Source organism: Malurus melanocephalus, unplaced genomic scaffold (genome assembly GCF_030028575.1).
Source record: "Malurus melanocephalus ecotype Western Australia unplaced genomic scaffold, MMel_1.1 scaffold_264, whole genome shotgun sequence".
Lineage (NCBI taxonomy): Eukaryota > Metazoa > Chordata > Aves > Passeriformes > Maluridae > Malurus > Malurus melanocephalus.
In genome coordinates, this window is record NW_026623496.1 from 247,815 (window position 1) to 266,642 (window position 18,828).

An 18,828-nucleotide genomic window follows, 5' to 3' on the forward strand; every position below is an offset into this window, starting at 1 on the left:
TCTGCTCCTTTGGCACTGTGCACACGTTGCCTCTCCTGTTTGTATGTGCATCCCTGGCACAAACATGTGACAGGCTCAGGAAATCTTTTTTTTTTGCCACTCACACTCCCATAACTCGTTCTCCAATGGTAATTCTTCTGAGGTTACATTTGCAAAATGTGAGGTGTGGGTACTGACCCCAAAAATACCTGAAATTCTGGTAAAAAAAAGAAAAAAAAAAMACCAAATCAGGAAAAAACCCAACCCATAAATCCATAGGGATACAGTTTGACTGCCCAGCTTGGACTCACTCATGCAAGACACATATCCCAGGGGAAGCAGAATGCCACCACTGTCATTAAAGCATTCTCCTGTGATGTTAGCCAGAGCCCTGCTGGGTTTCTTTTGGAAAATACTGCTATGGTCATTGGAAGGGGGCTGAAGGCGCAGTAATTATACTGCTGTCAAATTAGTTTGAAATGTTTTGACACAAATGCAAGTTGAATCTAAATGTCCATCTCCATCTCAGTGAATTACTGAGGGTTAAGCAGAAAGCTGTTAGTTTTGATGTTGGCCTGCTGACAACAGGGAATGGAATTCCTTTTGCCTTTCCATTTGCCATTGCTGTTAGTCCTTGACTGCAAGCAAACAGCACCSAAAAGGCAAATTAAGAGACATGTTTTGCATTTCTCCCACTGTGTTGAAAACTGCCATGGATATGAATGTATTTAATAATCATCCTGAGACAAGTTCCATCTCGTCATGGCTGTCCATGACATTAAGTATTCCATTCAGCGTGCTGCTGCCAGGAATTATATCCAGGATATTTGCAATGCTCTATCACCAATCCTGATTAGATTTTTTTTTTTGCACTGCTTGGATTCCTGTAAAAAGCCTGATGTTGGGAATGTGACATTATTCCTCCTAATTAAGGTATAATAATTGTATAGTGAGCATGTTCAGAAAGTGTCTTGTGAAGCTTCTTTAAACCTGTCTTTGAAATTTCAGATCTGAGGGGGGATTTTATCTGAGCCTTAGTAGCTTTTAACTGCCTTACATTTAAGGTACTCAGAAGTCTGGTGAGATTCTTTTCTTGTGRTGCCTCTGCTACTGGAGTTCTTTATTGATGTAAGCTTTAATTTTTCTAAAATTCAATTATAAATACAAAAAAGGTCGGTCTGACACAAACCCTTCAACTGATATATCTTTGCATAAAGAGAATTCCTTCCAGACAGGCATTACAAAAATGTGGTTAACTGTGGAACTTCCTACAGAGTTCGTTATTCACAAATTAATTTCTTGCCTKTGTTAGAATAAGAGGAAATACTTTTATTTTGTGTTCTGGTGCTTTTTGTATTGCTTGAGATTACCAAGTCTTCTTCCCCAAGTGGTATCTCTAGATTTTGTTTGGCATTTCTCCCACGTGTGTTGTTAATTACATATGCAACAAATCACTGATGAGATATTCCCTTTAAAATTGCACACACCTCTGGCCATCTATGGTCAGCACTGAATTAGCTGAACTGTGGTAAGATCCCTCCTCCATCATCCTGTTCCTATTGAAAGAAGTCAGAACAGCTTGTTTAAAATAGGCTGGAGGAGTCACAGTTGCTGTCTCCTGGGTCRTTAGAAACTAAAGAGAATAGAAAGAGGAAATAGGAAAGAGTTGTTTACCCWAAACAAGCAAAAATGATGGCACAAAAAGTAAATGCCTGATCTGATCACAAAAAACTGTTTGCTGAAAATCTGTTAAGGGATTTCTAACAGACTGATTGTGAGAGTCTGCATCTGTCTTCAAATAGAAGCCATGAAGGCAGAACATGTGCTGTTTGAGCTGAACAACACGATGTGAATACTCATGAAGGCTGGGATTGAATTTAGTTACTTGGGATTTCAAAGTGAATCCTAGAATCCTTTCRTATTCTTTTAAGTGTCCAAACTGCTTTACAATACCAAAGCTACAGTTAAAAATATGCATGTTGGGAAGAATAGGAGGTGAGAATAAAAAAAATTAATAAAAGGAAATCACAATCAAAGGAGCACTGATGGGTCAGGAATTTTCTGCTACAATTCCTCATTTCTCAGWGGCCTTGTCCACTCATTATATAGGTTATCTTTTTCTGAAATGAAACTTTTTGTCTAGTGATCCCTGTTAACACAGTGGAGCTTGCTTCCTCCTGTCTGCAGTGTGAGTTAGCTCTTGATTCTTATAACTACAGGGCAGTAATTTTCTTCCCCCACTTCAGGCAAGTGTAAGCTCATGTTGTCAACTCTGTAATGCACAAATTTGCAGCTTCTAAAGGATGGAGTGGCTGAAATCATGGATGTTAATTCATGTACCTGTACTGAGTATCATATCCATCACCAGTGCCCTTTACTTTATTTCATGCTTTAGCAAGCCAGGTTAACAAGGATAAATCTAAACRAGAGATTCAAAGACCTCACTCAGCAAACAGGATCCTAGTTTCTCTTGGGTAATGTTCATCCTTGTATTGTTTCCTTGTCTCTGCAGCTTCCTATTGTTGAAAAAATAAGGATCATTGCTCAGAAGGTGTATGGAGCTCAGGATGTGGAGCTGTCTCCCGCTGCGCAGTCACAAGTCGATCGTTACACCCGGCAGGTAAGAACTCCAGGGAATTTCGCAGGCAGGTACCTGCTGGATGTGAGTCTTGAGAAACCTCAGGGTGTGAAATGTTCCCACACTGGAGTGTTAAGTCAAGCTTTGCTGAAAGGCATGAGCTCACCTGTGGTGTGAAGGTCAGTATGGATTGGTTTATATTCGATAGAACGGAATGGTTTTAACCTTGAAAGCAATCTCCTGTGAGATGTGACTGKCATTCAGAATACTTCTGAGACTGCCCATGAAACTGCATTTTCTATGCAGTGTGATCATTTTGTGTTAGTCTCTCAAAAAGGACAGCTGCATATCTGCAAAAGTTGTGGGTAGCAAATGCAACCGATTTTAGCATAGGAGTGTTCACTTGTACCTGCAAAAAAGAGTTTGCAAACACAGAAAGACCTGTACACAGCTATGCACATYAATAACAAGGCCCCAATGCTAGTAAAATCTTTCTGTTCCTATTATTTTCAAGGAGTTATGAATACTAGAACATGAAATAGATCACCTATCCTAAAGCATGTGGGAGCTTGTTACAGTTTGAAAAGTTTTGTTACCGTRTGGAGAGGTGAATGTTTTTTTGATAGTAGAATGTCTTCTGGACATAAACATGGCTGGAGCCTTTCTGGCAAAAGGTAGAAATTATGGACAAKATGTCAAGGAAAAATTCCTGAGTAAACTTCAGCAGCTTGGTCAGACAGGCAGAAGAGTAGCCATCTTCCCTATAATGCAAACTTCCTGAAAATTAGTTTGATTTTTTTAAATGGAAAAGAAGATTACTYCATGTACTTGAGGCAAAATAATCCATATCTTCATTTTTTCCTGCTATGTTTCTCTAATCCATTTTTTTGTCTTAACAATAGTAGTATTAGGAAATATTTTCGCAGTGTCACTAAGGGGTTGTCAGCACCGGGCTGCAGGGACAATTCCCTGAAGTGCCACTTCTCCTGAGCCTTGTAAACTGGCTCTGTTTGTCAAGGAATTGAACAGAAGAGTGGAAGGTGCCTGATTCAAGATTAATCAATAACCTGGAGACAAATAATGTCGGGGGGAGCTGCTGAGGCACTTTCCCTGATTCCCTCCAACATTTTCAGTAACTAGTGCACTGTCRTTAGTGAAGTGGGTGCCATCACCTCTTTCAGTTTTTGTCTTGTTTAAAAATAAAGGAAAGCATCATGAGCCTGTGTTTACCTCCAAGAGGACATTAATACCCTTAGAAATTTTCGGTCTCTGAATCCTGGTCTCAAGTTGGTGTTTAATGGGGTTATTAGAGCCMAGAGGGAACTGCTGCAGTGCTGTTTTGTTAAGCTGATGCAGGTTTTATGTTCGATAAGGTACCTGTTGTGGACCTTTTCTGAAAACAAAGCACTTTAGCTGTTGCATAGGCAGCTTTTGCGCCTCACTCTAGGCTGAGAACCCACTCTAGAAGCTGGGTATCACTACAGCCAAGTTTCTGGAGGTAGGGGTCGGAGCTGAGAGAGAATAACACATATAATACTACATTTGGTCCACTTCTGAAATACTACCTATTATAAAACTGAGGTTAACTCTKGCTTTATGGACTTTAGGGTTTCTAGAAGTTATTGGTAACAAAACAAAAACATTAATGTGTCTTTACTGCAACTTTAAAAGCATTTTTCTTTTCTTTCCCTTGTTTTGTTAGGGATTTGGAAATCTTCCCATTTGTATGGCAAAAACTCATCTATCCCTCTCCCATCAGCCTGAGAGGAAGGGTGTTCCCACTGGTTTCATTTTGCCAATTAGCGATGTGCGAGCCAGCATTGGAGCTGGATTCATCTACCCTCTGGTAGGAACGGTGAGTGCAAAGCATTCAACTCTATAACTCCCCTTTGACCCAGCCTGACAGGGAAGTGCATTTCCTGTTTGCCTCTAAAAATAATGTGTAGAACCACGTGAGTTCTTGTTTTTGTATAATAATCTTAYCCTAAACCTTTCTACAGCTCTGTGTTGATAGGAGAAGATAATCAAGAAAGTGCAATGTCGTGTAAGAGCTTTGACTGTCAGGTCTGAGAGAACGGCTGTTGTTTCTGTTGCTGGTTTTTTTTTGTTAGTTTAGGGCATTTAGGCACCCTAATGCTGCAAAAAAATTAATGTACTTGTCCGTTGTCTATTCTTATTCAAATTGCAGCCCGTAAATAACTGGTTAGATATTTGTATTCTAAATGTTAAATCTTCCATCCATCATTACAGAYCATTTTAATGTATTTAGATGAAAAGAATTGTGTTGGGGAGTAGAGGGCTTAAAAAAATTTCTCTTCAGCTGATGAGCCTGATCCGTTCCGCGCCTTTGTGAACATCACTTACGGTCCTGTGAAACTAAGTTATGGTGGGAAGGGGTAGACTTGTAACTGCTGACATAACAGCACATTCCTTCTCCTTTTTTAGATATTTAAACAATGAGGTGCTAAAAAGAGGCAATTGTCATCCTTTCTTCCTTGTCCTTACAAGTACTGACTCAGACTAGGAAGATCCTGATATTTTCCTCCCTACCGGGCCTTATCCAAATAGCTGAGAAATTAGTTGGCTTGAAATAGCTGAGGAGTGAGTTGGCTCCTGCCTTTTGCCAACCAMGCACACCTTCATCCCAACAACACAGAACATCATCTGACATCTCCTAGCTAGAATTATTACTTACGTGGAGCTGATTCATGGGATGGTGCTACAGAAGGGATGCAAAAGCCATTGCATTTCCGGAAAGAGTACTCTCCCAATGTTATCTCATCTTCCCAGAGCATGGCCTGATTTCCTTGGGTAGCAGTACACTTAGGAAAGGTTGAAAGTTTCTAATCTATTGTTTTGAATTCCCTCTGAAACAATCAAGTGTTTGAAATGAGGAAGGAAGTACTTTCTGACCAGGAGGGTTCCTGGAGTTCAGGAAACTGTGTCACTTTAAGTCACTGGACTCGGGGATATGTTTTCCTCTGCATGACCACATTATGCACATCCACCAGGAACAGGAGCAGCTGTGTATTTAAATTGTGTAAGACCAAATTCCAATTACTGGTGGCAGGATAAAATTTGTCAGAACTTCTAGTATCTCCTTCATGGCCTGGATTCAAGTTTGCGCTGTAAGTTGTGTGTCATGAAGTTATGAGAAGGAGTGCWTGTGAGTAATGGGCAGCAACTAATTCAAATCCATGAGGGAGCTGTTCTRTTGGATGTCAGAATGAAATATTCTTGGGTTGAGCTTTCTGAATGAGTCACACCCTGTATGCTTTGCTACAAACTAGCTGCAGCTCGGTGTCATAAATCCATAGAAACTGTCCATAAGAGCAATATAAACCAAACAAGTTCAAGGATTACCACTCATTTTCTGTTTCCACTTAGAACCAAAAAATGCAGTTCTTATGAAGGACATTTTATATATGGGATTTCTTATTGGAGGGAGAGTAAAAAACACATCTAAGTTAGCTGGCCTGACTTTGGTGAGAGGTAGTATTAGCCATGGAACTTCTCCCATATCCTGAGCTGGGCAGGCAGTATTCTGTGTTATGCATTTCAAGAAAGTTTGTAGGGCGAGGTACTGTATAAACACAGGATCCCCAAGAGGTGAAAATGTAAATACATGGACATCGATCATTGGTTGTTTGGAAAATATTGCTAATGCTCAGGAATGCAATCCTCAGGAATGTGGGACAGAACACTTCTTGGAACCATCACAATTGCTACAAATCAGAATGAATGAATGAATATGAGTGTGTTCCTAACATCGTTACCAYACAATTCTTTGTTTGGAATTAAATTTATAGCAAGAGGTCCAACYTGCTGCCTTTCAGAGTTGAGAGTTGTGTTCATCATGAAAAAAACTCTCATACTATAATGGTACCACTACTTATGAGATCACTTTTCCCATTTGCCACCTTCACAATTTTTATGTGCGTTGTTGTCAGCAACTAAGTCTTGGGGTTAGTGTTACTTTTTAAGCTGTGCAAGAGGGAATAATTTTGATGTCTGATTTCAGAACTGAAAGCCTTCCTTTGGCRGTTCTCATACTAATAGAGCTATTTGAAAATTTCTGCAAGGACAAAGCTAGTATAGAAGGGCATGTCCTGAAGGCTTCAAGTGGCTGGAAATCAAGGCTATGAGTAGAGGGATTACAGAAGTCCCGGTGGCAGCATATGGTAAACAGTGGATTAGATTTCTTTATATAGGAAAAATAGAAAGAGCAGCATATATATTTTTTTCCTTTCATTGCTTGCTGGCTAATTGCATTAATACCTAAGCTGCTCAGAACCTTCTTACAGCTAAGGCCTTTTCTGCTGGTAGGAAAAAAAAATGCTATTTTTCATTAAAGTTATAGTGATAATTCTGATGCTAATTAAATGTCARACTCCATTCTCAAAGCCTATTYTTTRCAGACTAACTTCTCATATTCTAACSTGTCAGAATTTATCAGTAAAGCAGGTTGTTAGAGTTCTGCTCCAATGTAATTGGGAAGAGCATTACAAATGAGAAAAATAAGTACTGCTGAGAGATAATAAACTATCTGCAATAACTAGCATTTGTAGTTTAGCCTTGTCACTAACACATGCAGAGTAATGAGATTTGTATTTGTCCCAGCACTGATATGCAGTGATTTTATTTTTTTTAACTAAATATTTAGTGTGTTGTCTTCATGTTCTCTAAGCMATATTTAATTTGTGTTATGGTTGGCTCCAGTTCCCATGCAGCATGGAAGTCTTTCCAGGAAAAATGAGCTGAGCCTTATCAGAGGAAATCAGCAGTGAAACAAGAGGTGCATTTAATTAACACTGGCACAGCTTTTATCCAAGTTCTCTGAGACCATGACCCAGAGGGCTACATCACTCTCACAGGTGGACTGTTGACATCATTGCTTGGCTTAACAGAGTGATGGCAGGAAAGCTGCTGGTGTATATGTAGGAAACCAGTGAGGTCATTCACTAGCAATGCTTGGGTGGGGAGTTATTAGATTTTTTTGTAGTATGTGTGTTTCTCTCCACACCCACCCAAAAAGCCACAGCAGTTTGGTGCTTTCTCACAGTCAGCCACACTTCCATTGTTCTCTTYTGTGTGAGCTGCAAGAATGCAGGAAGGTCAGAGAAGTAAAACCTGTTGTCTTTTGCTTTTGTAAAGTGATCACTGGTACAGAATATAAATCTGTGTTTGAGTCACAGTGAGATTTTTAAGTATGTACTACTCTTCTGCCACGCACTTTCATTTTAATGAGTTAAAATCACAGGCAAGTCACTTCAAAAATATGTGGAGCCTTTGGAGTCATGCCAGCTTCCCAATTCTCACAATGAACTGACATCCTTCAGATATCAACATATCTGAAGAAAGGTCAGCCTATTACAGAAATACTTTTCTCCTCATAGAGAAAGAAGTTCAAGTCTGGAAGAAGTGYTGAAACTATGTCCTCTGGGAAGGARCTCATGGGGGACCCAGTGTAGTTTGAAATCAGAGTTTGGGAGCAGAAAGCTCTAGTTCACTTGTGGGTGAGAGCCAGGACTGTCCTGCCAAAATATTACCTGGATATTGTAAGAGGGAAAAGACCTTGAAAGTAAATATTTTTATGAATACTTTCAGAAGGAAGATTCCCTGTTGAATAAATTTCTTCTTTCTTAGTGGTTGAGAGCTTAACAAGTTTTGAGAGTGTCCATTAAACATAAACTGGAGTCCAGGCCACCTGAAGTGAAACTGCAATTTTTCAATGGTGCATGATGCCCAGTTTGTCTCCAAACTGTCATTTTGTCACTTCTCTGAGGTGCTTTAATGAGATAGATCAATAATAATTGTTGGATTGCTCAACTCATCCTGATAATCTGCCTAACACAGGGTAATGTTTCAAAAACATAAATGATGGTGAGGTTTATATTTGCTTTGTAAAGCATTTAGCTTACAGTTCAATTTTATATTGTTTACAAAGAAGCTACGCTCTGCTAGGTATTCTGACCTCTCTTGGTCAAAAAAATGTCCCTGGTGATGTGGCATTTATCACCTGCCTTTGCGGTTGTATAGTTGCCATGTTGTAGCCTTGGTGTTCACAGACTCTTCAGGCTGACATTAAAGCCACACGGGTTAAAGATATTTGTAGGTGTTCCAAGAGCATTAGTTAAAACAATTAGATTGTTTTAACTAAGATCTGGGCAGGAAGAAGTCATGTGAGTAATGGATGTAGTTACAGGGGAGCAGAACATACCTTGCTGATGACTAAGGATTTTTTTTTTAATTGAAGAGAAAAAGAGTAGAGTTTAGCTGGCTTGAAAATACTATTATMATTTCTGTAGCTTTTCAAAGTGCATGGAAAAGAATGTATTTAAATGATAGAAATTTCCCTGTAGTCTGTGCATTTATTGTTTTAAACTGATGTGGATAAGCCAGTGTTTGTGGGAAATRCAGAGTAAATACACTTTGCTCTGGATCACTGTACCTCCGTGATGGCATGTGACACAGGCATGTGGTAAAATACTCACTTAAAACCTGAAGCAACACCCAAAAAACCACACAAACCAGCCTCTCTTGCTCCTCTGGCATTTAGAAATGTCTTGACAGATTAAGGAGGCAAGGCAGTTAGATTCTGTATAGTTCGTGCTGTCTCCTGTGACTGCTGTTTGCTAGTAAGCGTTATTTAACCTACATCATAATAATGTACCACATATTACCTCTTTGAAATGAAGACCATGTCCCATTGCTGGCCAGATTAAATTTGTATCTTTTTACTGCTTTATTCCACCTAATCTTACATTCCTTGAGGGCCAGCACTTGTAGTTAGAGAAATGCATGTATGGTTTTGCTTTGTTTTCTTCTGAGAAGGWAAAATAAGTTTTGTAGGTGGGTGTGTTATTTCAGTGAACTGAATTGTTGAAGGAAAACCTGTTTTGGGACAGGATGAAATCATTAGACAACATATCAAAGTARAAAATATACCCTGTGGTTTAGTAGGCTATTTAATGTTTAGTTCAGATGAGATTTTTTTCTTACTGCAACCTCCATTATAAGCAATTTCAGTATGACTCTTGTGAAAACATTTCTTTGTATCCAGAGTGTCCACTATTTCCCAAAATCATTTTCCCATCTTACCATATTTTAAGCCTTGCCAGAGAATTTTTTCTATGCAAATGTTTAAATTTGGCTCTAAACAAAATTAATTTTTTAGTGACAGAAGTGAACCAAAGTGTATTTCTTGTATCARTCAGGTTTCCTTGATGATATTTTCCAAATATATTTATATTAAATGCATCTATTGAAATGTAACATTATGTTCAAGCTCTTAGACATGTCAGTGTTAAGCTAAGGTAGTTTATCTAAATAGGTGAACTTAAAGCCTATTTGCAAGTACAAGAAGTGACTTTCATGTTTCACTTTAGCCTGAAATAAGTTTCAGACTGATCTCCTGAAAATGCATTTTGACAGTCTCCCATCTTTTGTGGGAATTTTACCTAACCTCCTTTGCTTTGCATGTGAAAGGGCATGGAGGGTATGGTGGATGAGAGCAGCTGCAGAGGAATTTCTCAGACTGGGATGTCAGGATCACAAGTGCTTGAGCACATGTTTTGAGTTAAGATGAGCTGACTCGACACWCCCGCTCAGGCASTATGGATTCATTGATCACAGGCAGTGCCTGGCTAGTGAGGACAWGTTTAAGCGATGCTGGAACCAAGASAACTCTTTATGCTCTGAAATGGTTTTGTTCAGTGTGGTTGTTAATGCCTTGCCCTGGTCAGACGTGAGAAGTTGTGTGTAATGAACTCAGAGCAGCTGTCCTAGGTGGGCACATGGCATGAGAGTAGGGAAATGGGAATGACCTGCAGCACCCATGGAACCAAAAGGGAACCTCTGGGAGAGTGTCCTTTGCTCAAGGCCTTCAGAGAGTCTGACATCCTTGCTGTCTGTTCCAGTGAGACCTACCTGCGATCACAGTTGGGGTGTGTCTTCTACCTGTGCCATTCCCTTGTCTCTGATTTACAGCCTTTATCCCAGATGAGAAYGGATATGGCTACATCAGTTAAAAAAGGAGAAAATCAAGATTGATAACTCCATGTGGAGAACAGGGCTCTTTGAATGATGTACGTTAGCCTGTTTGCATGGAATGATGCACAAAGCCTATTTGCATTGCTTTTAGCAAAGACATATCAGTTAAAAGTGGGAAGTGCAATTTGGACAGAAGCCAGCACCAATTTTGGACAACTGCCCTTGGATTTTATGCATGACTTCAGACAAGAAATAGGGGTGTTGCAGTGGAAATGCTGGCACGTGCAAGTCTGAGCAGTTTGTGGATGCCTCTTGCTGGGGTGTTGTGCAGGGCAGAGGGAAGGGGTGGGTGAATCTCGGCAGCTTCTCAGAGTTGCAGCAGTGCTGCCTGCCTGCCCTGGGCCCAGCCCAGTGCCCTGACCGTGCTGGTGAGCACATCTGGTGTGTGTCCAGAGCAGGTAAATGGGTCTGGTGAAGAGCTCGCTCAATCAGCCTGCTGTGTGTGGCCTTCAATCAAATGTGGRGAGCTCAAAAATCAGCTTATGGAATGCCTTGAAACAGCAGTGATAAGGGTTTGATTGTGCTCCCTATACACAGATGTACAGACTTGAGCATTAGACAGACAGCCAGGTGTTTCTTTCCCCATTCATGACATTTTGGGTGATTTGCTGTGTGAAGAGGCTGATGCTGCCAGACAGAGGGGTCACTGAATCTGCTTTGGGGCAGGGTGRGTGTTGCTGCTGTCTGTCGTGGTTCAGTGGGGTAGCAGCAATCATGCTCATGCCACTCCAGCTTTCTGCTGTTCCTCCATATAGGGAGAAATTGAAATTATGTCTCATTTCCCTATTTTTATTTGTTCAGCCTGTTCCTCAGTTGAAGAAATTGCAGTTTCTGAAAAGGTTCTTTATGGCTCAAATAGGAAATTTAGAGATTCAGCCATTCATTAAGGAAGGCGCAGTTACTTTCTAAAACTCCTATCTATATGCAATTTTTGGAGAGGCAATCTTATGCTTACCTAAAGGAAAAAAACCATTGTCCTTTCAGCATTCTTACAGATGCATTTTTCAAATGCTGATTTGCAGATTTTAAAAGTAGTKATTCCTTGGTAGCAGCAAAAAACTTTGCAGTTTGGATCAAGTGACTGAAATTTTTCCAGACTGTCCAGTAAGACAAACTATCTAGCAGATGTAGATAGCTGTATATTTGAGTTTGGCAACTCACTGTTACTGCAACTCTAAAAATGATTTAAGGCTAATAGAAGGAACCTAGCTGGAGGCTGCAAGTCTGTGACTGAACAGTTTTATTGAGTTYTGGATAAATAAAGTGAAAGATGTTTTGAGCTTAATAATGTTCCCAGCAACTTGCTTTCTTTTGYTAAATTGTGAAACATAAAATAATGAGTGTCCTAATTAGCATTAAAGAGGAATGAATATTTGTGCCTTCTGGTCAAGRGATTATCCTTGTTAAAACAGGAAATGGACTCTGATTTCCTTTTTTTAAGTATTTTCTCCATAAACTTTGTATGACAATGTAAGGTTAAAAATAGGTTATACTTTTACATAGTGAAATACATAACTATTATTAGTTAGCAAATAACTTTTATGGGAGAGGAAGGGCACTTTCCAGATAAATGCGTCCTACATTAGTTATGCACAAAATAGTATTTACTGAGAAATTAGAAACTGARATTCTCTAATTTATTACATTGAGACATGGACTATAGAAGCTATAATACTCAACATTTACATGCTCTTTGTATTAGTAATTYCCTGGACAAGCAAAATTTTGACATGTTTTTTTAAAACAAAGAGTCCGGAGATACAAACAGTAAGGTCCCCCTGATGAATCTGGGACAGGACCATGAATAAAATTCACGATTTCCTGGCCCACAAAATCATGAKATGTTTATGTCTAAGAATGTGAAGAATCAGCATGGGGTATTTCCATTGGAGTAGGCTGACCTACATTCTGTGCACAATACTGAAAGATAAAGTTGTGCTGCTACTCCTCCTCTACTCCACCCACCCACATAAAAATCTTAAAGTATTTCCTGAGATATTCCTTGTGTGTCCTTATTTAAAAAAAAAAACGCGAAAGGTACAAATGCTGCCATAGTGAATTTTGCCTTTGATAAGTGGTAATGGGTTTACTTTGAAAAGAACAATCTTTCTTTACTTCTGAAATGATGAAATGTCATGAAYAGAGCGTTACCTTTTCACCACCTCAAGTCCTATGTGCTACTTTGGGCACCGCAATAGGAAAGGGATATAAAGCTATTAGAGATCATCCAGAGGAGAGCTATGAAGATGGTGAGAGCCTATGGAGCATAAGCTTTATGAGSAGCAGCTGAAATCACTGGATTTCTGAAGTGAACAGAAGAAGAGGACACTGAGGAGAGACCYCATTGCAGTCTCCCAACTTCCTCTGTCTGGTGACCGGTGACAGGACCTGAGGGAACGCATGAAGCTGTGTCAGGAGAGTATTCCCAATGAAAGACATCAGATGCAAAAGGTCTGAGATGTGGTACCAGACGGGTGGGTGTTCACTTTTACAGCAGTTTGGCTTCTTTGAAATGTTTTTGACTCTTACCTCCACAACCGTCCAGTGGATGATAATCCCATGCCAGCTACATCAGTGCTTGACACTTTACAGGTTAGTGCCCGGCAGCTGGACATTCAGCTTTTCTCAAAGTCATATGAAAATGCCTGATAGAAATAGGACATTTTTTTTAACTGGTTTTACATTTTTAATAATGTTTTTTAATAACATGTCAAAGTTTGGAGCTAGTTGTAGGCTAAACAGTTTCTCTTTAGGGACTCCAAGTTTTCAGAAGATGAAATTGTATAATTGCACAATATTTTAGGCTGAAGTGCCTGACCACAGCATCTTTGTTTAATAATCATGTTTCTTTAGACAACATAAGGAGCTAGGCTTTAGGCTTAATAAGAAAAGGTAGTGGCATGAAGAAGTTCAGAATTAGCTATTCAGTCACATAGAGGAATGTTGCAGTTGGAAAGAAAGTATTTTAGAAATGTTAAAGTTATACATGAGCTGTCCTACTTCAAGCTCAGCAATGCTCTGAAGACTTTGAGTCTAAACTTAACCTCAGAGTCCATGCTTTCAGGAAAAGTAGTGAGAATTAGGTAATCAGGTCATGGTTTCCTTTTCTGCACTGCYGCTCAGGGGCTATTTTTTAATGTCACTTCTACAGGTTTTTACTTCACTTTTTTAAGTTGGAAACTACATGACTACAGCAATTTTAAAAGGATGGTTGAGTCCARATCAACTGTTTCTTGTTTCTACAGGTACGCAAAATGGCATAAAGGTACTTGGTTTCAATCATCATTTAGCAACCAACACATCAATTATTAAACATACGGAGGCTTATGATAGTCAGAGGAATATCATTTATACCCCCTGCAATCTTCAGGAAATCTTGCTCTGATTCTCTTTTGAATCTGGTTTCATAATCAAAAGCAGTGCATGAAGGAGCACTGGGTATGTGTCGATGAGAAAGCTGCGCTAATGCGTGTGAAAGGATTTTACCTAACAATACCTCTCAGTGAGGTGGCAAATCTTCTCTGTCTTGTAAGGCACCCACAAGGTAACACCCTACAGGCACTGAATATTGAGTGTGTCTTGAGGCAGCCTTCTGGTGTAGGTGTTGCAATCAAATGAGCATTCCATAAATGAAAGCAGCAGAGAAATGTGGATAATGTGTTTGCCTTTTAGTAAATCATCAGTAAACTCTTACACTGAGATGATATGGTTTTGTTATTTGCTCACGCAGTAAAAACAAGCAGGAGACTGAGGCTGGAAGAACTGTGACAATTTGTCACCTGTGGAAACCTATTGTACRGTTTCTAGTCTTTTGTAAGATTCACTTAAGTGAATTTCACATAAGTGAAAATAAATCTCCTGACTTGATTTTACTCTTCACTTATATTTTTTTTTCACCAAACAGCGTGAAATTCAGTGCCAAGTTCCCGTTGGGCTCCTTGATCCTTATTTGCAGTCTGCTGAGAGGAGCAGGAGTGCTGCTGGAGAAATGTGCTTGGGGACACCTGAGACTGTTGAGTCTCAGTGGTGCTAATTTGTATTTCACTTCTTTTTCTTTTAGGCAATGATATTAGTATCATAATATGACAAATGTACCCCCAAAGAAGAAGTAGTMTATGTCACATAGGTGGTATCTTTTTCCTCCTTTTTTCCCCCACCTTTTCCACCCATTTCTTTCTTCTCCTTTTCTTTTTGCCCTCATTTATTTTCTCTATTTTTGCATTCTGGGAGTTATTTTGGCATCTGGAGGCAGTTTTTATTTTGACACATTTGACATAAAAGATGGGAAGCACAAAACCTAGAGGAGGAAAATAAAATTGAATCATTGCATTGCAGAAATTAAGAACATTCTTTCTAATCTTTCAGGCAGAAATAGTTTCTGGTTTCAGCTCAGGATATACATGAGAATAAATTGCAATTAAAGGGCTTTATTTAAATTGAGAGAATTTAGCTATGTTGTTGGCACCATAAAACTTAATATTTTATGGAAACAAAATGGAAAACGAGATTACGACATACATTAAACATAGAATGTGTAATTTACAACTTTTAGGGATCCAGCCAAGAGGAAGTTGTACAATTTAAAAAAAAAACCCAACCAAAAAACCCCCAACCAATAACCACATACATGCTGCTATGGGGATTAGTCCTGGACTGAAAAGCATATGTGGGATTTTTCTGTGTGGTCAGAATTTCAAATTGAGCATGCCAATGGTCCTGAGTTCATGCAAAGTATGGAGTGTTTCCGTGTGCCAGCAGCACCTGTGCAGAAGAGCAGGAGTGTGAATACCCTCAGAATGTGTGTTGTTACCTCCTTTCTTCTGCCTTTGTAGCTCTAAAGGGGAGATTTGCTGGCCCCACCTCTGTGTCAGTCAAATCCTCATTTTACTCCTCAGCTATGAAGTGCTGCATCCCTTTGCATCAGCGTCATYATGTCTTGTTCTTCCAGGCTTGCCAAAAAGAATAGAGGGTGGGGAGGAAGGGCAATGAGAAGACTTCTGGCTTCTTGCAGGGGTGAGTGAGCCAGGGAATGTACTGAATGAAAGGTGTGTTCTCAGTGGTACTTGCTTGAGCAGTAAGCAGCTTTTACATCCTAAATTCAATCTCAGAAAGYCCTGAACTTTTGGTGATCTTCAGTTCTGTGCTCTATCTCTCCTTCACATGTTGTGTTACTGTTTGTTACTGTTTATGGGCTGGTGTTGCTGGCTCTCTCTTAATTCAGACGTAACCTCTGGAAACCAAGGCAGTCTGCTGTATTAAGACTCCTGCCAAATACAATTCTTGGAAAACATMATTTAGCCTTTGCCACAGAATGAGCTTCCACTTTTTAAAATTGTTTTGGTAAATTGTACTTTGCTTCCATTAAAGTTTGTTCTGTAGTTTAGTGAAAACCAACAAAAAGAATGTAGAAAGGCAATTTGTGTGAAGCCTCAAGGGACTTCTTGCGGGTAAATTCAGAGAAAAAGTTGACAAAATAAAGGAAAGTTTGGAGGAAAGGTTGCCAAGTGCATAAAATAGATTTGTTTTAATTATAAAATTAATTTAAACCTTCAGCTAAATGCATTTTAACTGAAGTGTAAAGATCTCTCTTGCTTGAACCAGTGCTGTGAGCGATTAGTTGGTTGTGCTGCATTCATGTGTCATTTTGTATGAGGTAAAATAACCTCCAGGACCACATTAAATTGAAATTGCAACACTGGTTTGTAAAGTGAGGTGAAACCACCAGACATTAAGAGCAAGGCAATCTGAATATGTTCTCTTTTTGGTGCTGTGATTAGGTCTTTCCTAAATAGATGARTTAGTGGGTTCATCACTAGTGCAAGTCACGGGAAAGCATTGTCAGGGACTTTGTATTGGTTTAATTCCATGTGTGTGATAAGTCTGATGCAACTTACTGCAGTGAGAACTTCAAAAGATAAATCTACTCCACTGAGGAAGTGTTAAAAGCAGCTGCTGTAGGACTGCAGTTCCTTACAAATGATGAATGGAGTTGCAAGAGTTGTTTCAAACCAACCGAAAACCAGCAAAACTCAAAGAATTTTYGTAGTCTTACGGAAAAAAAACTAAGTTAAGATCTAATTTGCTTTTTTGTGTTCAAAGATAAAATGGGAAAGGACRTGCTTGTTTAAGGTGAATGTATCTGGGACCCATTCTTTTTCTGTTTTGTGCATCCTGTGGTGCACTTGAGTCCAGCTGCAAAAGAAACTGTAGGAGGAATAGACTGTCAGAGGAAACTACCTGTTGATGGTTTTTTTTCTTTTTTTTTTTTTAAATCTGTAGAAATAATGAAAGAAAGCAATTTCCAAAGAAGAGGGAAATGTAAATAGTGTTATTTTCATTCCTACATAATTCTAACAGCCCTATATAATTTCCATGGAAGAAAAGATTAATTACATTTAAAATTATCTGGCTTTGAATGCAATGGCATATTGATTCCTAATTGCATTGAGAATGTGTTTTAAGATGCATATGATAAATTCTTAATAAGTCGTTCTTTACTGCTGCTTTAATAATGCATTTCTCAGAAACCCTCGACAGCTTTATTTTCCTTTCCTTGTTTGCTTTGGCTGTTTAGACTTTGAGGTCTTCAAAATGGAAATTTTACATAGTTCACAGGCACCAAGAYAGAATTGTTTTTGAAGTTAAGACTACTGAGATGGATGTTGCTTGTAGTACATTAGAGATGGTATTTGCTCTCAGGCCTCAGAAAGGTATAAAGACCTTATAATTTCATTACTGCTGCTTCATTGTTTCCATCTTTTAGCAATTGTCTTCTGAAGTGGTGTCCCTCTGTTCCTTGCATTTTGCTGATGAGATCTGTCTGTTAGTTCAGCTACTGTTTCTCTGCTTCCTGCTACCTTTTCCCAAGTGGTTTTGCTACCATCCCTGTTTGTACAAGATGTATTTCCCCCTATTTCTCCCAGTCCTTCTCATTCTCCTCCCAGCACTTGTTTCTTCTCCCTGTACTGTTTTCCCGTGTGTCCTTCAAAGAATAAATAGCTTTTTCAGAATTAAAAAGTAATGTTGTAACAGTGCAGCAAATCTTGAGGCAAAATTAGAATGGAAAAAGAAACTAATTTTCAGTCACTCTGGCTGTCACTGCCATGTACTCCCAAGCACCAAGACACACCTGTACAGTCACCTGCAGCATCCAAAGACAGGATGCTTGGATGATCTGGTCAGGCTCCTTRCAGTGACAAATCCCATCAGCTCTTTCATTAGCAGGCATGATCTGTTGGGTCTAGATSAGCTGGTTTATACCCTTTGGCAGCAGATAACAAACAGTCTTTTGGCTCTCCACCCTGCTGGCATCTGAGAGTGGCTGTGATTCACAGCATCTGGTTGTTTCTCTTTCTGTGAAGGGCCCCTTATTTACTTGCCCATTTTTTGTATAATTTCATAAGTGGCATATTATTTTCTATCTTGTCTCCAAAGCCTGTTCTTCCTTCCAGTCGATAGACCTTAGAAGTTTTGATTTTTCTATTTAATAATTTTGGTTTACATCTCCAGTAATCAAAATAGATAATAATTTTCCAAGCAATGTCTTAACATCTCTTCTGAAAGAAATTTTTRTATTCGTTTGAATACCACATACACACTTAGCTATTTTTCAGTCTTTCTCATGTGTTCCCTTTGGATTAAGAATCTCYTCTGAATAATGCCTTCAGCAGATAGCCAGGAATCGAGGATATTTACTGCAATTTGCAGACTCAATTACCTAATTATAAAAGTGGTTGTTGATTTCTTAGCGTACCTACTTAATGTCTTGAGGCACTCATGAAAGATAAATAAGATACATCAGAAATGACCTTACATTAAGGAGACTGGTTTGAGGCAGCTGCATATTTTGAAGAATTTATTTAATTCATATTACGAGTTACTTCACATACCCTTAGATAAAGGCTGCAAAACGTATATTTTGGAAGCTGTTCATTAATTGATACAAAATCTGTTGTCAGTGGCAGACAGACAAGATGTCAGGCAGGAGATGTTTACTGTGCAATGGACATCCTTAGCAACTCCCAAATGTGCTATTCAAAATCAATTTGCAGTGCCATTCTCTCCATTTGATAGGCTATCATGTAGTATATTTGCAGTAACACACTGTCTTACACAGTGTTTTTCATCAGTAATTTTCTGACACATCACAGAGGAGGCACAAGTTMGGTACAGTCCTTGTTCTCGGATGAGAAGGAAGTTGTCCATCAAAAGCAACACAA

At 39.2% G+C, this 18,828-nt stretch overlaps 1 protein-coding gene across 1 annotated transcript in view; it reads left to right on the forward strand.

Annotated features, from left to right (window-relative positions):
- Positions 1-18,828, forward strand: part of MTHFD1L (methylenetetrahydrofolate dehydrogenase (NADP+ dependent) 1 like) — a 137,423-nt gene that overhangs the window by 91,569 nt on the left and 27,026 nt on the right. The window contains exons 25-26 of the mRNA XM_057375921.1: positions 2,492-2,599; positions 4,260-4,412. Coding sequence (XP_057231904.1) covers positions 2,492-2,599; positions 4,260-4,412 — 261 coding nt within the window. The remainder of the gene's footprint in view (positions 1-2,491; positions 2,600-4,259; positions 4,413-18,828) is intronic.